General features: G+C 65.6%; 1 protein-coding gene across 3 annotated transcripts in view; it reads left to right on the top strand.

Annotated features, from left to right (window-relative positions):
• Nucleotides 1-25,676, top strand: part of LOC117654221 (protein gustavus) — a 45,218-nt gene that overhangs the window by 5,558 nt on the left and 13,984 nt on the right. Inside the window, exon 2 of one of the 3 annotated variants that reach the window (XM_034400486.1) lies at nucleotides 19,554-19,721. The exons of 1 other annotated variant lie outside the window; for it this stretch is intronic. In XM_034400486.1, coding sequence (XP_034256377.1) covers nucleotides 19,554-19,721 — 168 coding nt within the window. Of the gene's footprint in view, nucleotides 1-19,553; nucleotides 19,722-25,676 lie in introns of those variants that run through there. One more of the 3 variants, XM_034400485.1, reaches the window with a different exon arrangement.

Genomic DNA, 25,676 nt, shown 5'->3' on the forward strand with positions numbered 1-25,676 from the left:
GCCGCGGCAGCCATAACTCAGGCCGATAAGGGTTCGAGCGACGCAGCCTTGGCTGCCGCGCTGCCGCTCGTGGGAAAGGAGCGCTCGTGTCGCGAGCAGCGCGGAGCGGGGAAGGGCGTGCTAACTTCGCATTTATTGGCATTTTTGCGTGCTTTGTTTAACTAAAATTCAACGCTTAACTTTGAATTCAAATTTTCCTTGTCCAAACGGAGTCCGTCCGGCGGGGCTGCCCACCTCGACGGCGGGCTGGCGCTGGGCCGGCCGCCGTGCTGCTGGCTGGCGTGCTGGCGGTCACGGCCGTTCGCCGCGGTGCCGCACGGGGGCCTAGCCCTGCAGCCGTGTTCGTCCCTTGTGGCACGACGCGACTGCACCGGCGGCCTGCTTGCAGTATTTTTAGAGCCCCGAAACAAAGCGGCGTTATGATTTGCTGCACGCCCCGGTGCAGCCCGCCGCCGCCTGGGCGGACCGAATCGGACCGCTCCGGACCGGCCGCCTAAATGTCAGTGCCTTCTCGAGCCGGCCGCCTCGTGTCCAGCGGTTCAGCGCCTTGTCCAGCCAGCCGGCAGTGGGAGTGCCTCCGCGCCGCCCTGCCTAGCTTATCTACCGTGTTGGAGTGCGTTAGGCCCGCACCGGCCACTAGGCGAAAGGGAGCGGCGCCAAACAGGTCCACAAATGTCACCGCGCGAAGGGGAGGGGAACGTGAAGCCGTGAAGCCTGCCGAGGCGTTGCGTCGCCGCGTTGCTTGCTCCTTGCTGCTTGCCCTGGTTGCCCTGGTTGCGCAGCCTGGCGCAGCCTTTGGGCGTTTTGGCGTTTTAATTTTGGCGCGGTGTCTGCTGGCTGGCTGCCTCACCTTGGGAGCGGTCATCGATTTGTCCAACCGCCTCGGTGCTCGCTGGTGCTCTGCAGCCTCAGCGGCCGGGGGCCGGGGGCCGGGCTCAGCCTTTCCAAGGAGCTCGGCGGGCGGCACGCCACGGCACGGCACGGCACGCCACGGCCGGGCCAAGCCATTCCACTCCAACCGCTCTGACCGGCCGCGCGGCCTTCGCGGCGGCCGACGATCCCGGCCCCTTCCTCTCCCTTCCCTTTTTGGACTTCCCTTAACGCCCCGCCGTGCTTCGCCGTGCCTCTCCGCGCCTCGCCGCGCAGAGTGCGTTTCCTCGCCGTGGAAATGGAGCCGGTACCTTCACCGACGGCGACTGGCGTTGCCAGGAAAATCCTTGGTTCGAAACCCCGGCAATTCCTTGCGACAACATGCTGCAGGTTTTCTACGGAACGCGTTGCCAATGAATGGACCAATGAATGGCGAATGGAAGAAAAAGGAAAGAGGCTGTGTCGTGTGCGTCATGTGGTTTGCCTTGGCTCGTTCTTGGGGCAGAACCTCCGCGTCGGTACGCCTCGGTACACTAAACAGGTAGTGCGGGGGCTCGCTTGTGCCGCGGTAGCCTTCTTTGGCTCTGAGCCCTTCAAGTATGCCATCAGCCGAAGAGCGTTTGCAAATGAATCGACGCAGTTTATCGCGTCGCCTGGCTTTTCCCCCGGGTCGCGGCGAGGCTGAGCTCGGCGCGAACGGTGTAGCGGAAAAACGCGGCCCGGTTTTTCAGCGGTGTATGACGGTGTGGTAACCATGGAACCTATTCGTGCCTGACACACGAGGCAGATGGCGTTCCACGTCCGTTCCACGTCCGTCAGCGGCACGGTGGAGCGGCCAGCGCGGCCAGCGAGCAGGCCGCGCTGCCTCCATGATGATGCTGATGGCGTTCGGAACGACGCCGCAATCAGGAATAGAGCAACGTCACCCAGCCCTGTAAGGGCCTGGCCGGGCCCTGCGCCCTGCCGCCAGAGATGGAGCGAGAGAGAGGCTCGCTGATAGCGTTGCCCACAATGAGAGGGAGAGAGAACAAAGACGCGCCGGAACCGGCAGAGGTTCTTGCCCCGAAACCGCCTAGCCGGCATCGCGCCATCGCCCTCGCGGCGCCGCGCGGCAACGCCGACCAGCCAAGCCGCCAAGCCGCGGGCAGCGCCAAACAACTTGGATCCTTGCTCCTGGGGGCTTCCCTCCCTGGTATTCCACACCCGCAGGGCCCGCAGGCAAAGGACGTGCACGGCGATACCCCGCGCGCAAGGCGCGAGCTGGGGTTACCGCGGGTTGCCTTTGTTCGTGGCGCGGGCTAGAGACGGCGTGTCTGGCGGTGCACTCGGTGCAGTTGGTGGTCGCGGACGTCGCGGACGTGGCGGTGGCCCTTCCCCACGGCGCCCACGGCCTTGGCCGTGCCTGCAGACTGCCTGCAGTACCGGCAGCTCCGGCAGCACCGCGGCGTTCGGCTCTGTTGGCTGGGAGTAGCGCCGCGCCTCGCCGCGCCTCGCCGCGCCGCGCCCCTGGAGCGCTAATAGCTGGTGCTGGCGTGCTGGCGGTAACCGCCGCGCTGGCGCGCCGTCTGCGCCGTGCCTCCTTTCCAAATCCCAAGGTCCTTTCCGCGTGGTGCCTTTTGGCCGCCGCGCCGCTGCCGCCTTTGTCCGCGGCCGGGCCGGTGGGTCCGTTCCGAGAGGTTCCTTTGGCGTTTTGTCTCTCTCGCTTTCATGGCGCGTCCCGTGTGGGGGTGCGAGGGAGACAGAGCGACCAAGTGCCTGGGTCCAATCAAGGACAGGTATGATTGGAGACTTGAACGCTGGGCGGCCAGACCGTGGCCAGGCCGGGATGGCCGCGGACGCGCCGCCGGCCTGGCGCTGGAAAGCGCGGTGCCCTCTCCCCTCCCCTCCCCTCCCCACTCGTGGCCGCGACGCTACGCGACGCCCCCACCCTGCCCCACCGCACTCCCCTGGTCCGGAAACTCGTGGCCGCCGGGGCCGCCGGGGCCACCCCACACCCTCGCCGCGAGCAGCGCCAACCAACGCCCCGCGCCCCGCCTCGGCCCCGCCGCCCTGCTTCACCCTCCCCGACGTTCGCCCTCTACCCCGCCCCGCCCCCGGGGACGCATCACTATCCCCCCGCGCTGCCACGCCGCTACTACACGCCGCCGCGCGCACATCTGGCCGTGCGTGCCCTACACTGTCGCTGCACAAGTTGCACTCAGCCCGCCTGTCCGTCTGTCTGCCTGTCCGTTTGGCTCTGGATTTACGACCCGCGAGCTGCTTCCCTTCTCACTGCTTCTGCTCGCGTTTTGCGCTTTTTGCCCGATCGTGCACCGCGCCGCATCCTCTGTCGCTCGTTAGCAGTTTTACTGCCGTGTGTTGGTTCATTCATTCATTCATTCATTCATTCATTCATTCGTTCATTCATTCATTCATTCATTCATTCATTCATTCATTCATTCATTCATTCATTCATTCATTCATTCATTCATTCATTCATTCATATTCGCCCGTTTACTCGGTGCGGCCGCTGTCCGGAGCGTTGAATGCATGAATGACATCTGCTGGATCTTGGGAGTTGTGTCGCATTTGCTTGGCGAGATGGGGATTGGCCGTATTGGCGGAGGTGGAAGTGGTGCAGCCGGTGGCATTGTCCGCGCACTGGGCCGCAGGGCCGTAGGGCCCAACTGTCAGGCGACCTTTTTTCGATGCCTCTTTTTCGTCCTTTTGTAAGGGCTCGCGTGCAATGCACCGAGCCCTGCCTGCAAGGCTCTGTGCACTCCGTGCACATAAGGGGTGCATCGTGTGTAATTAGTCCATGACCGGTTGTTTTTTATCTATCTCGCTCCCCCTTTACTTTCTCTCTATGGTGGCGGGGTTGGCAACAGCTGTTGCGTGACGTCACGACGCACATGTGTGGCACACTGTGGCACCGCCGGCACCGGGCCGCAGTGAGCGCGTGTGTCATTTTAGTGACAATTTATGTGCTTTAGGCACTGCTGCTCTCCGATGAGGTCAAAAGGTGTGGCGTTTATGTGCCGCCGTTTTCATAGGGGGTGCGGTGTTTTTTGTGCGCGCATTGCATTCTATGCTCGTTTGTCGTCGGACTCTGGGTTCGCTGGCTACGCCACTGTCAGTGCTTGCGCGGGAAGTGGGGTGCCTTGCCTTGCTACGCCGCTGCTTGGAATTATATGCCTAGCCGGCGGGCCGCGCCGCCGGCCTCCTGCACGGCGTTTGCACACGGCTGGTGCTGCAGTCTGCATGCACGTCGTGTCGCAACCGGTCAAAAGGGGGAGGGGGCGGACGTCCCAGTGGCGTAGCAAGGCTACGGCAGTGCCACACTCGAACGAGGGCTACGCTGCTGCCTGCCGGCCGGCCGTGCTGCCGGCCGTGCTTTGAACCCTGCGAGCCGCCGCTGCCGCCGCCGCTTGTTACCCGCGCTGGCTACGAGGGGGTAACCACTCGCGTAATACCCTGTACACCAAAACCGTGTATTACGCGTAATACACGTGATCGTAATACCATTTTTGGGTCAAATGTGCCAAATTTTGGCATTTTAAGGCCGTAATACACGTGTAATACACCGTAATACAGCGTAATAGAGAGTAGTCTGTACACGATTTCTTGAAGTATTTACCCCCTCGGCTGGCTAGCGTGTTTCCGCTTAGTCTATCTGCTCATAGGGGTTGCAGGGGGAGGGGGCGGGGCGGCGCGCCGGAGCCATGTGTTCGGAACGTTACATATTTTGGTCCAGTGAACTGGAAACTGGTGCCGCTGCGAATCACTTTCCAGGCGGCCCGTCGTCCTGGACGAGGACATGTCCGGGCCGGCCGTCGGGCCATCGGGCCATCGCCGCCCCCGAGCGGCGGGCGTGGTGCGCGTCGCTCGGTGACGCTCGGCGACGCTCGGCGACGTGCAGTGCAGTGCGCGTTGCGGAAGGGACAGCGGTGGGCTTTGTCATTGGCGTAGGTGGGGCCTGTTCGCGGTCTCGCGGTCGCTTGCAGTGAGGATTTGAAATGGAAATGTGTTTTTGCCGCGCCGCCGAGGCCGCCACGACGGCGGCCACCCCCCGCGAACCGCGGTGGCGGCAAACTCGGTTCCAAGCTCGGCCTGGGGACATAAATTTCGCGTTTCGTCTTTCTCATTTTGTTTTGGGAGAGTTGTCCGCGTCTTGGCGTGGTGCCGTTTGAAACCGAAGTTTAAAAACCAGGGCGCCGAATCGCTGCCGCTGCTGGCGTCGCTCCCCCCGGCGTGCCGCGGCCGTTGCCCTCGGGAAACCTGCCGCCCCTCCCCTCCCCTCCCTGTCTTTACCCCTTTGCATGTGGCTGCGCATGGGGCCGGCCCCAAGTAAGTCCCCCTGGAGTGACGGACAACAGCTGTTCCCTGGCTGTGTGTGTTATTTAAATGAACACCACACGTGGAGTGCGTGTGAATGGCGTCTGTGTGCGCGCGTGTGTGGTGCGCGCAGCCAAAGTGCATGGCGTCCGTGCAGTGCGCCGTGCCAAAGGTGGCGTTTTGGCGCTGCCAGTCTGCCGGGCAGGGCAGGCAGGTGGGTGCGTGAAAGCGAGACTCACGCCGTTTCGAAACGCCCGAGCTGCCTCCCCTCGTTCGATGCCGGGGTTTGGGACCGGGACCGGGGTTCCTGACCGGGTTTCTGGCGGAGTGGCGGGGCGGGCTCCCTCGTTGGGGTTTGGAGGGTGGGGCGCGCCTCCGCGGGAAGGGCACGGCGGCAGGGCAAAGGGCTGCCCTGGGCTGGCTGGGCTGGGCCCTGCGGGGGTGTGGGCGGCCGGATCAATACCCACCCGGCTTGGGCGCGGTGCCGCGGCGGGGCTCGGCGGGGGGCACGACGGCGTGGCCGTGGCGGAGTGTCGTGGGGCTCGCCGCTCGGAACGGTCGTGTGTCCGAGTCATGCCCGCCGGCCTCGGCCCCTTCGCGTTTTGCTGGTCCTGGTCGCCGCTGCCCGTCGTGCCGTTGTCGCTGCCCCTGGGGCTGCCCTTCACCGTTCGTCTGCCCGTCTTCGGCGCGTTCGGCGTCAGAGGCTTCGGCGCGTTCGGCGCGGTGCTCGGCCCGGCCCCGGGGCCCCGCCCCCGCACTGACGCGCTCCTCGGCCCGTATGTGTTTCGCTGCTGGGCCGTGTGCAGCGCACCCTGCAGCGCACCGTCGCAGCCCTGCTCGCACCTCGCCATGGAAACCCGGAGCGCAAGGTACAAGCCGTAATACACGCTGGCCGGCCTGCCCGCCCCTACTCCGCTGTAGCCTTGTAAGGTTTTACTGTCCGTAAGCAGAGCGACAGGGCGAAGCAAGGCGAAGCTCTACGCCCCCAAGGCCCACTGTCGCCTCAGCCCCCACCCCTTCCCCCTCGCAGTGACACGTCACAGTCGTCACACGTCTGTAACAGTTCACATACCCTGACACGCGGCACACCATTACGACAAGCATACATACCCGTGACACGGCACGCACCTTGTGACACGTCACGTATACCTCCGTGACACGTCACCGGACCGCACGTGCCACACGCTAGTGACGCACGCCTGACGTGTCGGCAGCCAGGCAAACAGTGGGTCGCCCGACGAGGCCCGACGCGCAGACGCGCCCTTCCCCACAGCATTTACCTCTCCGTCGCCATGGCGACGCCGCGGCCATCGCCTCGGTGACAGCTTGCGGCGTGGCCAATGTGTTTGCGTTGTTTCTGTGACGCCGTCAGCCTGCCAGGCCGCCATGCCGTCACGGGGTGGAAGGGTTGCACTTGTCGGCTGCGACGAGGGGTGGACTTCCCTATCTGTCCCTCTATCGGCCGCTCTATCATCGGCCCCTCTCTAGCAATCGGCCTCTTCGATGGTCTAGCTATCTCGGTTCTCGCCGTTCCCGCGGACGCCTCTATCGCCCACAGGGCCCACAGGCCGTCTCCTCTCGTCCCACGCCCCGCCCGGCCTGCCCGGCCCTGCTGATGCTGCATCTCGGACCTTGCCGCCGGAGAGGACGGGGACCTCCACTAAACTGCTAAACACGGCCTCCGGCGGGGAATCGGTTGGATCTCCTCTCACCGCACGCCTGGATGCACCATCCCGTCCCCTGCGCTGCGCTGGGATCGGATCACTCGGGTGGTCTGATCGGCGGCCCTGTGATCAGCTCGGCGAGGCGCGGCGTGGCATGCAGGCCGAGGGGCTGGACGACGTTGTGCGGAATTGCGGCGTGCGTGGCGGCGTTCTGCTGGGTCGCTCTGTCTCTCTCGCGCCCCCACGGCGAGCTCTGTGAGTGCGAGAGAGACAGGGCGACGAAAAGCGCTGTTCTGTTCGGTCTGCACGTGGAGTGGGCGCGGCATCGAGGCTGCGCGGCTGGAAGAGCGGCGCAGCAGGCGCAGCGGCCGCCGTCGCGCTCTCGGCCTTGCAGGCCTCGGCCAGCCTCGGCCAGCCTCGCCGCGACACGGCGACCGACGTCGTGATGAAACGGATCGGCGGGCGTTTTTGCGCGTCGTCGTCTCGTCGCGTCTCGCCGTCGGCCTGGCCGTGCCGCATTATTTGGACCTGCATCCCGGTGTGGGTGACACAAAGGGACTTGGGGGACACCAGGCCGGCGGGCTCGTCGCGCGCTCACCGCGCCCGCCGCGCTCCCACGACCGTTGGCACACAAGCCCTGCAGGCCGCCATAACGGACAACTTTTATTTTGTGACACAATCTGCGCGATTCGTTGGATGCGGGGGCGGGGCTGGCGGGGGCTGGGGCACCAGGTGCGCGCTGCTGCAGCGCTGCAGCACACAAAGGCCCTGGAGGCCCTGAAGAGCGAGCAGCCCAGCAGCGCATCCAGGGGGAGCGCTGCTGCCCTACCTACTTTCATGGGTCTTGAATGTTTGTCGTTTTTATTTTCGGGGAGAAGGGGAGTTGACAATACTTAGAACGTCTGGGCCGCTGCTTCCTTGCGCGCGTGCACCGAGTGTCTGTGCTCCGGACGTGTCGCGAGGTCGCGAGGGGGTGGCCGGGTTTAGCCAGGTCAGGCGCGCCGTCTATGAGGCGCTGATGGAGGCGAGAGGAGCCAGTGCCCTCGCCATCCTCAAGGGCTATGCTCGTCTGGCGCCCTGGCTGCCCCGGCCCTTAGGACCCCCCGGGGAGGGCCCTTCTCCCGACCCTGCTTGGTGTGGCGCTACCCCTCTATTGGTCCGATTCATCGAAAATGGAAATGTGGCCACTTGCCAAGGACGCTGCGGGCGTTTTCGCGGAACAGGCTGTAGTCCGACCAGGCCGCCAGGCCCTCGCTTGCGCGCTGCTTGCGCGCTGCTTGCGCGGAACTGTGCCCCGCTGGCTGCGCCTGTGCTGCGCCGGTCGCCTTCCTGCCTTTGTTTCTGTCGCATTGTCTCTCGGCCCTCGGCGGCTCGGCGGGCTCAGGGCCCAGGGCTGCACCGGGGCCGCGGCGGGGTGCACATTTGCAGCGCGTTTGGCCGGCGGCGCGGTGTCCTCGACGTGGCGAAAGTGACCCACATGCAACGTTTGGCGGCGGCGCGGCGCGGCAGCCTTGGGCGGGGCGATGCCTGCGATGTCGTCGTCTGCCCTTCCTTCGCCTCGTCTGCCTCGGTGTCCGGCCCCCTCCCGCTCCTCCGCCCATCGGGCTGCTTTTTATCGGCCTGGTGCTCGTTTTTGGTTTCGAGACTCGCGTCCCTGGCCGCCAGTGGCGTGCTTTATGGCGCTGGCCGGCTGTGCGTCGCAGAGGCGCGGGCCTGGCCGCGCTGCTACGCCACTGCGAATTGAGGCCGCGCGACAGACAAGACAAGACAGACGCAAGGGCCGCTTCTACACTGCCGCCACTGCCGCCAGGGCCCCTGGAATATGATTACCCGACGCGCCCACGCAGCGTGGCGGCCTGGTGGCGTGGCGAGGGCGCCCTGCGTTACAAAACAGGGCGTGGCGCTGCTGGCTGGCTGGCTTGCCGCTGGCTTGCGACGCGGGCCTCGGTGCGCCTCGCTCGACACGGCTGCCGCCGCCGACCAAAAAGACGTACTCGCTTTCTGACCTGTTTGTGTTTTTGTTTCAGGTATGTACCACCACGGCCGCCCTGGGTTCTGGGCGTTCTGGAGGACGGGCCGAGGAGGGCCGGGTAAGCATTCTGTCTGGGCCTGGGCCGCCACGGCCGCCTGGAGAGCTCTGCTGGACAACTGGAAACCCTGCTGCGTCGCTGCGGCCAGGCCGGCCCGAGGCAGCAGCACGAGCCCAATTTGGGCTGTGGGCGGCCGGGCCGGCTGGAGCTTGCTGGAGCCGTCTGGACTGGCTGCGACGCCACGGCCCGTTAGAGAGCCATGTGTGTACTGAGCTGATTAGAGAGCCCATCCAGCATGCTGGACTCACGGCTGGAGGATCGAGGCGCTGTGAGGCGCTGGGAAACGAATCCAAATTGCCTTGGGCCGATACCTCTAACGACAAAAGGGAACACGTGGCGTAACTTCCGAGGGCCATGACCCTTCCTCCTGACCACAGCCATGGAGCTGGAGTCGTCTCCTCCAGGTGCAGAACCCCTCGTCCCTCTCCCGCGCCGCCCCAGCGCTCCAGCGCCGCGCCGTCCTATTCCATCTATCGCATCACGTTGGTAATGACCCCCTTCCTCGCCGTGCCGCGCCGTGCCGCGCCGTGCCCTCGTGCATGCGGTTGGCTGCGCTGCTGCGCTGCCTGGGCCGCAGCCTCCCTCCGTTCTCCATTTCGCTCTTCTCCTCCTCCTCCTGGAATAACTTCTTCTTTCCTTGGCCCGGCGCGTCTCGTGACCCTGTGTGGCTGGCTCGGCCCGGCTCGGCCTGCAGACTGTTTCCGAGCGGCAGGTCCCCTCTCTCTCGCACTCGTGGGGGCGTCCCTAGAGACCCGCATGGGTGCGGGAGAGACATGGCGACGAAAGCCCTGTTGGGAATGCCGGCTGGCATTTGCCGTCATTGTGCAGCTTGCATCGGGCGAAGGGCGGCGTGGCATGCAGCAGCATGCAGTAACGGCGACGTGCAAAACGTGGCGCTCAGAGCGAAGCGCGAACCGCCATGCCGCGGCCTTGAATTGGGCGCGAATCACGCCCCGCTCCGCCCCGGCTCGGCTCTATCGTCGCCGAGGGCTGCCCGGCGTGTGGCTCGCCTGAGCGCGCTCCGGCCGGGCTCGGCTCGTCACCGCCGCTGCAGCTGGCGCGGGCTGCGCGGACTGGCGCCCCGTCGTGACGTCACCGCGAATAACTTTCGCATAATGAGAATGAGCGGCCTGCCTGGCAGGCCTGCAGGTGTGTGCCACACTGTGGAGGCTGTGGCCGGGCAGGCTGTTGCGGCCGCCGCGCGATGATGCTTCCCGCCTAGCCACCTATCCATCCGTGCGCACAAGAAGAGGTGCGTTTTCGTTGACCGCGAGTCGAGCCTCGAAAATTGCTCTTTCTCTCTCTCTCTCTCTCTCTCACACACACACACACACACACACACACACGCGATGTGGCTGCACCGCGTGCGGTTGCGGGCTGCTGTTATCGGCATGCGGCTGCCGACCTTGGCGCCGCCGTGCATGTGTGTGCGTGTCTGCGTGCGTGCGCGCGTCTGTGTGCGAATCGGAACGCGCTGATTGGAACGTTTTGCGCGCCAAGCGGGGCGGGGCGGGGCCGCAGGGGTGCCAACTGAAGCCCCTTCCCTGCGATCGGCGAGCCCTTGCCTGTGTGACTGTGTGGCGGTTCGCTCGCAGTGCACTGCACGCGCTGTACTGTGCGCGCAGCTGGCGGAGCGGAAGGGAACGTTTCTAGGTCCTCGGTGTGGCTCGGTGCGGTTGGTAACCTTAGAGCCAGGAAGTGGGGAGGGGTGAGGGAGTTGATAGTTCGGCGGGGTTGGCTTAGGTCAGGTCGGCCTGTCCGTCCTTGCCGGCTGATTTGAGCAATCGCTGTTTTGCTCGCCGAAGACGCGTTGAACTTTGTCGGCGAGGACGCGCGACGGGGCCGCCGGGCCGCGGCCGCCACCACTGCGATGACGGCATCGCTTGGCGTCGCCCCGGCGGCGCGCGCGGCGATGACCTCCTGGGAAAGGCGGGATGGGACTCGGCCTGCCTGGCTGCTTGGCTGGCCGCCTGGCTGCCTGGCTGGCCGGCCGCTCTGAGGTGCAGTTCCGGTTCCGGCCGTTCGCCGGCGGGCTGGCGCGCCTGGCGGTTGGGCCCGATGATGCAGCTGGCCGTGTCGTCTGCTGGCCCTCGCGGGGCCCTGCTGGGTGGGAACGCTAAGACTGCGGGGCACACGTATACAAATGAAGGCCGCTGCCTGTGCCGGCCGCGGGCGGCCGTGTGCGGGGTGGGGTCCTCATTCGCACGCACGCCGAACCCCGCGGAACCTTGGCTGCTGCCGCCAAGCACCGCTAGGCTACGCTAGGCCACGTGCTGCCCGCAGCCCGCTACGCGGCACAGGCGGCGACGTCGGGCCTAGACCTCAACATTGTCCGTGCGCGGCGCGTCGGGGGCGTGGCAGCTGCCGCGGCGTGGAAGCCTGGCGGTGCGCCTTTCCAGAGGTGGCCGTCGACGCGGCCCTCTGGGGAGCCTTGGTTCGCTGCAGACGGCCAAGAGACTCCCGGTCGTCATGGGAAGCGAAGCGCCGAGCGAAGCGCGGCCCGGCCGTCCTGTCCGGTCACAATGAGTCGTTTCGCCACTCGTTCGGATCCAGAGCGGCGGCGGTGCGCTGTCCGATTGGAGGCGAGATTTGCCGAAGTCTCAATCCCGTGTGTCGGAACGGCGAGGCGAAGTTATGCTGCCGCGACTGTGTTGGTGCTTCGCCACAAAGTCTCCTGCGTCCCTTGTTTTTGTTTGGTGAAAATGGGTAGCCTCTCTTCGAAGCTTTCATTAACTTCTTTTGTATTAATCCTCCGGCGAAAAGAAACCACCAAAGGTTTAATTTTTTTAATGCATTTTTTTCCCTCTCACACCCCTTTTGGATTCGTCATTGTGCGCTTGGCGTCTCCCTAGATCCCGGCTGTTGCTGCGGTGGGTGAACGCCGGGCGAGCAGACGGGGCGGCCCGCCGTCTCTCTCACTCCCCTAGGGTGCGAGCGGTGCGAGAGAGACAGCGCGACGGAAAACGAGCTTCGGAATCAGCCCGCGGATGTAAATTCGTCCGGAATCTAGGGAAGACTCCCATGGGAACGGGTACGGCTTGATGAGAATTATTTTTAACGTCTGCCGCGCGCCAAGTCCGCCAACTGGTCTGCTCTGCCCTCATTAAAGGACGTAACCAAAGGGGACGCAAAAGGCGCCATCCATCACGGTGCGGGGCCGTCCGGGGCCGTCCGCCAGCAATCGGAACAGTTTTTCCCGCCGGTGTGGCCTAACAGTGGCGCTGCCGCGTTGCCGTTGGCGGGCCCCTCTTTTGCTCCCTTCGTGCGCCACTAATTGAGTTTTTCCGAACGCCATGTAAATGACGCATTGTGTCTGGCGTACTCACGCACACACTCACACTCGCGATCAGTGGCCTGGCCGGGCCTGGTCCCTGTTTGACTGTTTCATCGACAGATCCCTTTGGCGACTCGCCGCTGCGCTCACACTGTATACGCCACGGGCCGGTTGGAGGAATGACGTGATGCAAATCAGGCGGAGTCACGTTCCGACCCATTGCATCCCTCCTTGTCTGGTCGCGAGTAAGCTGAGGCGTCCAGTGTAATTTCTTTTTACCTCGTAGGTCCCAGTGGTCCCAGCCAGGCGTAGGGTTGACTGAAGGAAGTTTCCTCGGCGGCAAAGAGTTGACTCTGCGCCTCGCAACTGGAGAGTCTCTCTCACGCAACGCGACGACGCTAACCCCTGGGCAAACTGGCGGCGGGCATCGCGGGGTATTGACGATGGCCGCCGCGATTAGAAGGGGCGTGTGGAAAGTGGTTGGTTTGGGGCGCGCTCGCTGGCCCATGTTCTGTCTCTCTCGCACCCCTGTGCTTGGTGCGGGACGCTCCGTGCGTGCGAGGGAGACGGAGAGCGACGCGGCACACTGTTCTCTCGAACTGCTGCGCCCTTCTCCGCGCCTTGACAACACGGCGGCTGCGTGCACTCGTGCTGCGTGCGTTTTTGTGGGTCAGGCGGGCGGCCCGCACGGCGTGCCTGCACGGCCCAGGCCGGCGTGGCGTTGCCGCCGTTGCACCTGCCCCCGCCCGTCTGCGTTCCCACGGCGGCGACCCCCAGATCGACCCCTCGCCGGCGTGCACCCCGAACCCGGCGCGCCCGGCCCCCCGCCCCGCCCCGCCCCGCCCCGCCCCGCCCCGCCGCCCCTCCTTCCGTTGGCGTCTCCGCGCCATACCTACACCACCACCCTTTAGGGTGTTCTCTCCGTTTCTGGTTCCATTTCTCAGTTTTCCCCCTTTCCCGCTAATGTTGTCGTCGCCTCCCCGTCCCCCTCGGCGGGGTCGTCGTTCGGTCGTCTTTGTGCCGGAGCGCCCTGTTGCCGGCGTGCCCGGCGTGAGGCGCTGGAGGCTGTGTTCTCGGCCCACGGCCTCCTATGGCTCGGGGCCGCTCAGGGCCATGGGACGGGGCACCACCTCGATCAAGCCCCGTGGGGGTCCGAGGTGCTGACGCCGTGCTGACGCTGCCCGACGCGGCCTGCCGGACGCCCACCTGGAGGCTGTCGGTTTATGGCCGCTGCAGCGCGTCGAGCTCGTGGAGGGCCTGGACGGCCTGGACGGCCTGGAGCAAGGGCAGTAAGAGACAGGCCGTGTTCTCGGGAATAGGATCGAAATAAAAGGGCGGCGCGGCCCGGAACAAGTTTGTCCAAACGGCTGTGGTACTGGTAAGAAGATAGGGTCGATATTTTCCTCCTGGTGCTGGTCTTGGAATGGTCGCTCCCTGGTGGCGGTTCTCGCGGGCGGCGACCCTTTGGCTGCCTCTGGCGAGACCACTCGAAAGGGATACAGTCAACCTGTTGGCGTCTCGCAATAAAATCATTCTAAGTAGATTGAGCCATTGTGCGTCTGTCAACAGCTGCAATTTTTTTTCACCCTGCGATTTGGTTATCAATACTTTATTGCAAAGCCGCGGAGTGAGGCTCCCCCTTCTTGTCCTGGCGGTGGTGGACGTGGGGTCAGGGTGGATCTGAATCGCCCGGTCCTTCTTTGAATTCAGCTGGAATTTGGAGCCTGGATCCAGTGGGTCTGGCGGTCCGATCGAGCTCTCGATCCTCGGATGTCTGGCCGCTTGACCGCCGCGGTGCCGCGCCGCTGAGGCTGCTGACCGGTCCCCGCGTCCCCGGCAGGCAGCCGCGGCTAACAATACACTTCCAGGTGCCTCGGTCGTGGCGCGGTCCGAGACTCCTCGGCGTCCCCGAGGTGTTGGAACTGTAACGGCCGAGCTCCCTCGCCGCGCACCCGCGGTGCACCACCACGGCGACGGCGGGCCTCGACGGGCCAATGATGCCTTCGGTTTTGGTGAAAGCGTGGAGCGGTGTGTAGGACCGTCGGCTGCGACCGAAGGGACCACGCCGACGACGCCGTCCAGCAGGACCAGCAGGATGAAGGGAAAGTCTGTGGACACGTAACAATGGGGGACGAGGGGGTTGCCCAAGTCCGAAAGCCCGTATGGGTTGCTGGCCCGGCCAGGGGACCGGCGGCCGGAGCATCTGCGCTGTGCCCCCAATTTTACAGCGCGCCCGGAACGGAATGGAACACGTTTGAAATGTGAGTCGGGCGTCCCCGTCGTTAATCAGGAAATAAAAGAATTGGCTTGTTTATGTTAATTGCTACACCTCCTTTGTGTGTGTGCTGATGCTGGAGCAGCACATTGCGTGTGTGTGCGCGCGCGCGAGTGCAGAGTTTGCGAAACACCCGTTGTTTCATCGGGACAGTTATCGTCTGGTTTTTTCTTGTTTTCCCCCTTTTGTGTACGGTTTGCGCTGCTTTTGATTTTTGGTCGTGGCGCAACGCGCGCTTTGGTAAGCGGGGCGCGTTTGTCGTTGTGCTCCAGGGGTGGAGGGAGGCAGGGCTGCCACGGCCACTTTGGTTTTCCTGGCGTCGTGCCCACGAGAATTCACCATAAAGCCCTGAAATGTTGTACGCCGCCCCCTCCCCATTCCTGAGATTCCTGGTGTGGCAGTGGTGTGGCGGGCACCGTGTGCTGGCAGGCCGTGGCGCGGTGTTCCGGGAAGCTAGAAGTTTTACGAAGCCTTTGAGGAACATGTGGCGACCAGGGCAGCCAGGGCAGACACCAGGGCCTTGCGCGGCTGTGTCCGGAGGGGAGGAAGATAGCTTTGAGGGAGATAGGCGGCTGATAGGCTCGTGTGACGACGACGACGACAACGTGTCGGAAAGCAGCCTGCCTGAGCCGCGCTGCGGACGGACTCGTATTGTAGGCAACAGGCGAACGCGTAAAGGTACTATAAGGTTGTTGTATTGAAGCTGATTGGTCGGCCGGCGTTCGCTCGATTTGTCAAGTCAAATCTGGGGGAGGGGAGGGGGTTTACTGCCGGCACTGCCACGGCACTGCCTGGCTCTGGAGTGTCCAAGCGAACGACCCCGCACACAAAGAAACAGATGTGTACGCAGACAAAGAGGAGCCTGGTGGGGCGGCAGGGCCCGACGGCGAGAGAGAGATGAAAGTCTAGAGAGGTTGTGGTCGAGGTTTCAGTGCGTCTTCCCCTGGCCGGCTCGCAGTGCTCGCAGTGCCTTGACCCGGACGTGTTGTGCTTCGGAAGTCCGCCCCCAAATTCGATTAGCGTGCGTGTGGCTGTGTGCGTGGAATTGGCCTGGCAGCGTGCCACTACTCGCCGCGACGCGCCGCGGGCGAATGAATGCGCGACCGCCGCGACAGCTAGCATGCAAACAGGCCCGACGGCAGTGCAGTCGCGCCAATTATTTTATTTTTAAACGAGCCTGTACACGGCGAGTCAATTTTTATCCGGCAGGTTGTGGAACTCCAGGGCCGTTGGGAAAAAATGAAAAAGAGCGGCGGCCGGGGTATAAAATGAAAATAAAAGCAGCGCGCAGGAAGGGGGTGGGGGTGACAGGGGGCACCAGGGGAGCCAGGGGAACCAGGGGGCCCGGCAACGTTGGCAACCCTGCCGGAGACGTCTGGCCGGCCCAGCCGGCCCAGGAAAAATAAGCTCCAGACAGGTGCGGCGTTGCCGCTGTGCCTCCTCGCCGGCTTGCCCATGGCTTGCCCGACGCCTTTGTCTGCAGGCCCTGGGCTTCCAGGCCCTCGAGGCCCTCCAGGCCCTGGGCCCGGCCCTACAGGGCCTGCTGCAGCACGTCCAGGCCGCCCGTCCAAGGGCGGAGCGTGGCGGCGGGCGCGGCGGTGGAGCGTGGCGCGGAGCGGAGGCCCTCGACGGGAGCCTCAGTCCGGAGGCCTCGGTCCGGGGGCCCGGGACCAAGGGGGTGTCTGGGGCGACAAGGTCGCTGTGCAAGTGGCGCTGCAGCGCTGCACATCGAATGCCGCCGGTTCTCACGTTTGATTGTGTCACTAGACTCCAGCGTCGCGGCGACTGTGGGCTCGTCGGGACGGCCCGTCGGGACGGCGGCCCCGCGCCTCGCTCGCCTCGCGCGCCGCGCTGGGCGGGCCAGGTCCAAGGCCAAGGCCGCGTAGAGCGCGGAGCCAGGCCGCGGAGCCAGGCCGCGGAGCCACGGCGGGGACTGCTGGCGTGATCGGCGACGGGACCCGACGGGACCCGCGCAGCGCGCTGCTCGGCCGTCGCCAAGTCTCGTGTTCGAACCCCGGCCGCCGCCGCGGTTTTGTGTACAGTGGCGCTTTGCTGGGCCGCGGCGGCGACTCAATCAAGCCCAACGAGCTGGCCAATGGGTGCGCCGCGCCTGCCGCGCCGTTGGGCCCACATGCAGTACAGTACACTGCACTGCGCGCCATCCGCCACTCTATCTCTGCAGGGCTCGTCGCCTTATCGGCGTCGCGGCTCCGCTCCGCTCCTTCCGGTGTCTCCTCCGCGGGGCTGACGCGGGCCTCGGTGACCTTGCTGGGCGCTGCGGGACTTATCGCGGGACGCGCCAAGCACCACGGCCACCACCTGGCGGGGCAGATGCACCCCGAGCAGCGCGAGCAGGCCGAGCAGCGCGAGAGGGTTCCCACGCAGCCTCTGCTGCAGCACCAGCCAGCGTCAGCCAGCCACCACAGCCACCCGGCGGCACGCCAGCCAGCCTCAGGCCAGCCTCCAGCCAGGCGGCCCGCCGGGGCTGGCGGACGCCTTCCTTCTTCCAGCACGCCGTGCTGCAGCAGCCAACGCTCGCGTCGCTCGCTCGGGTGCAGCCTGTCTGGCGGGGCGGGGCGGCGGGGCGGGGCGGCAGGGCGTGGCAGGGTCGGTGCTCGGGGGGCCGGCCCGACCCGCCTCGACCCGGGGCTCAACAACTGGTATCAGGACAAAGACCGCAGCGGCTGCAGCCTGTGCAGCCTGTGCAGCCTCGAAGCCATGAGAGCAGCGGACTTAGCAGCGCAGCACGGCTGGCTGTGTGCTGCACTGCATCCTGGTCGTTTGGCGCGTTTCGCCGATCGGGGGGTCGTTACCCTCCCAATGGAACGAGCAGTTACCTCGCCAGTTACCCCGCCGGGAACCACAGGGAAAGGTTAGCGCGTCCACAATGCGTTGCGTGGTGCGCGTGCTGCGCTGTGCCTGCTTCGCCTGCTCTGCCGCCGCGCTGGTGAATGTCAGGCGATACATACGTGTATGAGGAGTAAATGTTGCGATGGGTCCCGCGCGGCGCGCCGCCAAAAGGTCACGTGAATGTAGTTTTGATGTGCGCGGCAAGGTTGGCCAAGGCCCTTCCCGGGCCGCCGTGGCTAGGCTAGCTGGGCCACTGATTACCTTTGGCGAGGCGTGGCGACGCGCGTTTGCAGGGGCTTAGCAGGGTCTGTTGTGGCCCGGGCCCGGGCTTTTGGCTTCCCGGCTGGCTGGCGTGTGCGCGCCGCTTTGCCGTGCTTCGCTGTGTACGTTTGTGGAGCGCACGCATTAAATCGAGTGGCGTGAATGCAGCCTTGAATCGAAATTTCCATGATGTGGATTGGTTCGGCGTGTTCGGCAGGCGTTTCGGAATCAAGGCCATGTCGGCACGGCACCGCGTCGCGCGGTCGCGCCTCGCCGTCGCCCCAAGCCTGTCCGCCCTCGGACTTCCCTCGGCTCGGAGAAGCCTTGATGTGAAGAGGGTATGCGTGTGTAGTGTACCCTGTGTGCCGAGCGCGCGTTGCGTTTGAGCCCCAGTGTGTATGTACAGCGTTGTGCGGCCGACCAGCCAGCCAGCCAACCAATCCACGCCGCCTGCCGAGACCGCATCCGGTGAGCACGACGCGATGCTCGGCGCATCCGTCCTGTGACACACACACACACACACTTACACACACTGTTGTACACTCGCACGCATGCACACCACGAAAAGAAATGAGAAAAAGCGGGGATGTGTACGTACTATAGAAATTCATACACATGCCTTGACACACACACAAGACCCTCCGCCAGACACTCGTCCACACACTTACTCACACACATGCGCGCACACGTACCTGCCGCCTATTCACACCCACTCTCACGTCGTCAGGGACATGAGGGAAGTCTTCTCGGTGGCACTCGTCAGTCACTCGTCGTCTGCCGTGTGTGTGTGTGTGTACAGTCTGCCGCGGAGTGTGCACGTACTATTTGAAGCCCGGTGAGCGACGTGGCAACGCCGCCGTCGTCGGCAGCGTGCGTGACGGGGCGTGGTGGAGCGTGGCGGAGCGTGGCGGGCGTAAGTCCTTTTCTTGGCGTTGCTGGGGCCCGGGGGGCTCTAGGCGGCGGCTCGGCCGGTCTCCAGGCCCGCGCTCCAGCCTGTTTCCAGGCGGCCTGTACGCCGGTACAGTGGTACAGTGCTGCCCCGCACCGGCAAACGGACAAAGGGCGGGAGGCAGGAGGGCTCTGGAAGGGCGAAAGGCCGGGAGAAAGGGAGGCTGGAGCGCGGCAACCCTCGACGTCGCCGCCCCGCCGCCCCTCTGTGCCGCCGCGCGCCCCGCGCCGCCGAGACCGTTACACTGGAGCGCGCTGCGCAACCAACCCCCTGGGCGTCGCGGCGTGGCGGGGCGCGGCAAGGCGCGGCGTGTGTCTTGTCTTGGTTCCCATCCCATTGAGCGACTCGGCGACTCACGCTGTTGCCATGCGACGCGGTGCTGCGCGGTGCTTGGCTGCTCTCACGGAGAAGACGCTGCTCCTGTACAGGATGTCACCGACCTGCCTGACCTAAGCTGCCGCGGCTCTGCACAGTCCGAGCGGAAGTGATGGGACAGCTCGCCGCGCCGCGCCCAAATGTGTGCCGGTGGCTGTCACGGTCCAGTTTGTCGTGGACTCGCTGGGTGACGGCCGGTGCCATTTCGAATTTTGCCGCCAAAAACGAGGGCGCGTTCCGAGTGGCCGTGCGGGCCTTGCTGCACCTGTCCCTCGCGTACCGCGTCGCGTACCGCCGCGTCGGCAGGCCATGGCCAGGCCGTGGGCCAGGCCGAGTCAGCTGCCGCCAGGAAAGCGCGCCACCGCGTCGAGTCCGCGGCGTCCGGGTTGGTGGTCGGCGCGTGGACAGGGCGGCGGCAGACGGAAGGAAGTGAAGGTGGTCGGGCTGCACCTGGCGCCCCGCCGCCCCGCCCTGCTGCTCGTTGACGACACCTGGCCACACCTGCCGCCATGTCGACAAGACGCCGCTGCACTTGCCGTCAATTTGCCGCGGGGCCGCCATGCCGCTCCATGCCATGCCGCTTGCCGCCGGTTGTTGGTCGTGTCTGACGACGTCTGTCTGTCTGTTGCAGGTACGTGTCCCCGCCTTGGAGACCGCGGAGACCGCGGAGGCACTCGAGGGGCGACAGGGGCTACAGGCTGGGCCGCTTGCGGCTGCTGCGGCCGCAGCCCTTCGCCGCGGCCAGTGCCGCCCGGAAGCGGCGTTTGCAAGTTTTGATCCAAGGGACGGTGTGGATAAGGTAATCCGCCTGCCGCCGCGGGCGCGGGTTCAACTCCCGCCGGGTGCAAACGACTTTTTTCGGATCTGGTTTTGATCCCGCGGGACCTGCTTCCTGGATTACACACCGCACGGCAGGCGGCGGTTTGGCGCTCACATCCGCGCGGATTTGACGCTCGGCTGCGCAGCGCTGGCGGCGCGGCGGCGCGGTGCTTGCTGGTGGCGGTTCGGCCCTCTTGAGCTTTAGCTCCGCGAAGGGTGTCGTCTTGCTCGACGCGGCAGACTCGGGGCGGCTCGTCTTTCCCGCCGTCTCGTCGCCGCGTCGCCTCGGCTGGCTCGGCTGGCTCGGCGGCGGACTTGCGGACGCGGCATTTCTTTGGCGGGGCGGGCGGCGGCGCGGCGGCGCGGCGGCGAGGCAGCTCTGCGGGGCTGCCCTGTCGCCGGCCGCCCTGCCGAGTCATCTGTAAGGCGAATGTCTCCGTGGCCTTGGGCGCGGCGGGTGGCTCGCTCTCCCTCTCTTGCTCGCTCGCTGGGCTCCTTAGTAACGGTCGGATTTGTCGTAAGAAAAGCGTTCAAGTCTTCGGCGCTGCCGCAACCAGCCGGCCCGTCGCCCGGCCCGCCAACCTCCCAACGCCTTTTGAGCAACCTTTTCGAGTCGGACCAGTTTTCCTCTCCTTTCTCGGTTGCGACGTGGCCGGCGTGGCCGTGGTCATTGCAAAAGGCGGGGTGGGGCGTCGTCTCGCCGTCCACTTGTACGTGTCGCCAGTGTACTTAGCCTTTTTTTCGCCCCGTCTTTCCCACCCCCTTCGCCTTGACTCGTCGCGGCCGCGGTGGCCGGCGGTGGCCGTCGCCCCCTCCATGGGAATGGAATGGACGAATGGGTGCGGAATGAACGGTCAGTGTCGCTGTGCGAGGGAGAGAGACAGAGAGAGGAGCAAAGAAACGGGGGTGGATTTACACACCCACCTGTGTGATTGCTGAGGCTGTACTTGTATGTGCACCGGCCTGGCCGGCCGGGCCAGCCTCCCCCTCCGATTAGATGTCGCGGTGCCGCCACTGGGAAAGACTGGAAAGACGACGGCCGGGGGCGGGGCAGGCGGGGCAGAGGGCATCGCGCGGCCTCTGTCTGTGTTTGCGTCTGTGCGAAGTGTACAGTGGATTGCGGACTGCGCCGGGGCTTACAGTGGATCTGCGCCGTTGTGTGTGGGGCTGGCGTTTAAATTTAAATGCTGGGTGTTTCGCGCAGAAAAGGGGTCGCCCCGCGCACCGCCCCCGCCCTCCCTCCCTCCCGCCGCTCCCCTCACCTGCATCCGTGTTAGTCTGTGTGCTTGCGTGTCTAGGGTGTGTGTGTGTGTACCTGCTCCGGTAATGCTCCTCCCCCTAACAGGAAACGCTCTGGGCAGGGGTGGGCTGGTCCAGATCCCCCTCTTTGTCTCCCTCGCCTCCCCCACCCCTCCCGGCCATCCCTTATATTGCTTGCCAGCAGCATCCCCCGCGCCGCCCCGCGCCGCCCGGACAAGTTGGGGGAGTGTAGGGGGTGGCTGGCTGTCGGCTGGAGGGGTTGTTTTTGATGGGATGCTCGTTTGGCAGGATTAGGCTGTCGGGCGGCGAGGCGGCCGGGGTCGGGTCTGCGGTGTGGAGTACGTCAGCTGATTCGCGGCGTGGTTCTAGGCGCCCGCGACGCACCCCGCGATGCACCCCGCCTTGCTGGCTGCCGGCTTTGGGTCTGCTTTTCTGGCGGTGTACGCAGTACCCTGTTTCTCCGAGCAGTGCGTCACTCGTATATCTAACCCTCTCTATCGTCCACACATCTCTCTATCTCTCTCCGACACCCCTCCCTCCCCACTCCTTTTCCCTAGTGCGCAGCAGTAATGGCGGCACGAGGAAGGAGAGGAGGGCAGGGCGTCTAGTTTTTTCCCCGCGAGAGGGCCCTCGTCCCTTGAAAGCCTCTGCCGTGATCCTCGATGTAGTTTCCTTTGAGGGCGCTGGCTGGCTGGCTGGCTGGCTGGCTGGCTGGCTGGCTGGCGGCGCATTAGAGGGCCCAAGTCGAGGCTTCCAGCCTTTCAGCCCCACGATGAATTATCCCGCCACAATAACATTGTCAGCGCGTCCCGCAGCTATGGCGTCGCGGCGCCCTGGAGGCGGACGGCGTCGGCTCAGCGTCGACGACGACGCCGACGACGGACGACGCCGACGACGGCGTCCTGGAGGACGTGATCCTCGTGGTATCGGCGCCCCCGCCACGCCCAGAGGGGGTAGCGAGGGGAGGGCGCCCCGGCGGCCCCGGCCCGGTCGTCATGGAAACACCGGCATCCCCATCTCCTTCCCCCAGTGGATCGATGCGTGCGGCGGATGTGGCAACGCCGCGCCATGGCGGGCTTGGCCCTGGCTTGGCCCTGGCTTGGCCGCGACGCCGTCCCTGCTGGGGTTTTAAAGGGGCCGTGCTCTGCTCGGCGACGCCTGGCGACGCACTGCACTGGAAAAACGGACCATTTCCAGGCGGCGCGGCGCGCGCCTCCAGCCGGCACCGCGGCCGTCAAGGTTTAGAATTTGAAAAGGCGCCGCCGTCTCGTCTTGGTGGGTTTGCTAGTTTTCCGCCCGTAGTTTGTGTGCATCAGTTCTGTAGGTCGTTGACTCGCTGCGCCGGAAACGGTTGCACTTCCCGTGGCTCAGCCAGGCTGGGGGGCTGGTGCCTGCCGCTGCCGTTCGCCCTGGGGACCCTGGTAGTTCGCCCTCCCGGTGCCCTGTGGTGCCCTTAGTGCCCTCGCCAATGACTAGGGAGTGGAAAAAACTGGAGTTTGTGAGCCTCTTGTGCCGGTTGCCCGGCCAGGAGCCTTGTTCCGCAGTGTAGGTGAATAAAAACTGGGAACCCTTGCCGCGCTTTCCTTCCAGCTGGTTTACGGTGTGGGGTCGGCGACGGTCGGCGGGGGTGTGGTTGGGCAAACCAGCAGCCCAGGCCCTTCGGTCCCTCGGTCCACGAGGGTGCTTTTTTCTAGCTCGCCGGGTTCTAATCTCTACATTGATTTTGTCGAAGGCCCAGCCGGCTTTGGGAAACTCGGCCGGTGCAAGCGGCGCGGCGCTGCAGGCGCGGCGGGGTCGCTGGCCCCCACGGCGTTCCAAGCTTCAACCCCCCGGCCGCGCCGCGCTGCGCCGCACTGCGCGTGCACCGCGGCCGGCAATATTTTGTAATTCAAAAGCGGCGGGCCGCGTGCGGATCGCGCTGGGGTGGCGTCGGCCGCCGCTGTCACTGGTGCGTTGCAGTGTTCCCAGTGTAGTTTCCAGGGGCGGGGTGGCGTGCGGACGGACTGCAGGCGGCCAGGCGGGCCAGCAGGCAGGCCGCCGCTGCAAGCACACTGCAAGCTGCCGCGGGCTATTCCTGGCGTGGGGGCGCCGCTCCGCCCGCTCCGACACTGCCGGCGCGGAGTGTACGCGTGCTGGGTGCTTTTGGTGGCGGCTGTACGCGGAACCTGTTTTAAACGGATCCTAAAATTGTAAGGAGGGCTGCTTCGCTGCTTGGCGTTGGGCTCGGGGCTGGCTGGCTGGCTCGGTACATAGCTCGGTGCCGCGGGAGGGAAAGGAAGGGAGGGTTGCAGAGCTAAGGGCGGGCTGGGCTAGAACTGGGGTCGCCGTGCTTCGCCTCGCTGCCACGCTGTAAAGCGCCGAAAAGGGAAGGGAGCGCCCGAATGGCTGGCCCGGGTGGTGTGTCCCGAATCCAGGCTGGGACGGGGACCGCGCGGACAGGACGCTGGTGGACTTTACCGCCGCGCCCAAGCCCCGCGCAGGCCGCGGCCCTGTGAAGGGATTTAGGCCCGGGAAGGCGCAGGGCCCTGTTTCTAGGAAGCGGGAAGCGCTTCCGAGCCGCTAGCCTGCCCACCCTGCCAAGCACGCGCGCGGCCGAACCGGGCCGAACACCGCTGCCGTCCTCTGCAGGGCTGTGGAGCACGGCGACGGCGGCGCCCTCGCCCTGGGACTGCGGCGGCGTCGCTCCAACCCTCCCTCGGCTCGGACCGCGCCATTGTCGCTGGCTTTTAAAAGTGTGGCATGATGGCGCGAGAAGCGAGCAGCAAGCGGCAGTCTCCTCCTTGTGTGCTGCGTCGCTGCTTGGCGGCGTGGCGGCGAAACCAACCGCCGTCGGCAGTCGGCGTCGCCTCGCCTCGGCTTCTCGCCAGCTGTTTGCCGGAGAGGGAGCCTCGCCTCCTCGGAGGGAGCCTTCGGGGCGGGGCGGGCGAGGCGCGCCGCAGCGCCGCAGCAAGGGGAGGAGAGAGCGTCGCCGTCGTCGTCGTCGTGGGTTTCTTGCGCCGCCGCGCTCCGCCACGCCGAGGCCCTACTACCCTGTCTAAAATCGCCCTTGGGACAGCCTTTACAGTGGAGGTGTTTTGCCGCGGCCCTTGTCTAGAGAGGCACCGTTCGTTGTCATTGGCGTGGGCTTCGCCGCTCCGCTTTTTCGAAGCTGCTTGTCCTGCCGGGCCATGCGGCGAGCCATGCGGCCATTCACCACCCCCTCTGCAATGGTGATTTCTGGCCGCCACCCGCCGCCACCCCCGACCTGGACCGCCTGGACATCGTGGGACACACGTCGGGTTCGCGATGAATGTATGAGTCGGCGGGTGTCATATATATGCCGCGACATTTTAAGCAGTTTTTTTTTCGGACGCTGTTGTTGGCTCTTTTTTTTTCTGTGTGTTTTCGTCCGTCTAATGTATGGACGGTAACGGATGTCGCGTGTATTAGCATTCTGCCAGCGAGACTCATCCCGCACCAACAACGTAACCACACGGAGGAGGTGCGGGTCGGTGACCCAGCCAGCAGTTGTGTGACTGTGACACTGTTAGGCTGTGCGAGCGACGCTGCGAAGCGACTGGCTGTCAGTGCCGCTCAAGTTGCGCCTGGTAGTCCCCTGGAACCCCCTGGAACCGCAGGCATCTGGCTTGCCTCGCCACGCCAGGCCGCTGAACTTGCAGTGTGAACCTGCTGCCGCCGCTCCGCGGCTGGCTGGCCTCTCCTCTGAGCCCCAGGCTGCCTGGCCCACTGGGCCCATCGCAGAGTGAGAGTTCTCTCTCTCGCACTCGCAGGGCGTCTTGTCTGGGTGGCAGGGCCGGCAGGGCCCAGACGCCTCGGTTTGGCTTCTATTTCCGTGGCGCTCGCAGGGGGGCTTGCCGGCCCTTGCACGGTAGCCCTTCCGCCCCGTCTCCGCTGTCCTCGGCCCTCGCGGTGGAGGGGGGAGGGGAAGGGCGGTACAGAAGGGCCGCAGGGCCGCCGCGGCGCGCTGCACGGTGCCCTTGCGTCGGAGCAACAGCCCGCGCTCAGGTTTTGCCAGGGAAAAGGCTTTTTAATTTGACTTCCTGGACGGGCGGCGGGCGGCCCGGTCGGGAACCTTGTACGAACACCAGACGTTGCAGGGCCACGACCGGGCAACGCCGCCAGGCCGCCAGGCACTCGCCGCCTTGAGACGGACCGCGCGCCCGCCGTTTATTTACAAAGAAAAACGGCGGGAAACGACGCGGGCGGGGCGGGTAGGGGCGGGGTGTGGGAAGGTGGCGAGGCAGGTGGACTTGGCGGGGCGGGGCGCGCGGCTGCGCGGTGGGGCGCGGCGCGGCGTCTCGAGGCCGGGGGGCCGAGGCGGGAGTCGCGAGCGGCACCGACTTGCCCGGCTTGCCAGGCCCGTCCATTCACCGTCTGGTCGGTTTGTCTCGGCTTGGCCTGGCTTGCCTGGCCTGGCTTGCCTGGCTCTGGCTGGCTGCCCTTAGGCCGTCGTGGCACTGGCGTGGCCGCGCCTTGTGCTTGCATGCATTCGCCGGCTGATGACGACACGACGCACCGCGACGCTCCGCGAGATGGGAGCCGGGCGGGAAGGGCACTGCGAGTGGCCCTGGCGTCATTAGGCCCTCGGAGGACGGAGTAGTCCCGTGGCGCGGGTAATGAACTTGGAGCCGCAGCCTTCGCCGCGGCCACCCCCTCCCCCACCACCCTCCGCGCC

The sequence above is a fragment of the Thrips palmi genome, unplaced genomic scaffold, assembly GCF_012932325.1.
Source record: "Thrips palmi isolate BJ-2018 unplaced genomic scaffold, TpBJ-2018v1 HiC_scaffold_10, whole genome shotgun sequence".
Classification (NCBI taxonomy): domain Eukaryota; kingdom Metazoa; phylum Arthropoda; class Insecta; order Thysanoptera; family Thripidae; genus Thrips; species Thrips palmi.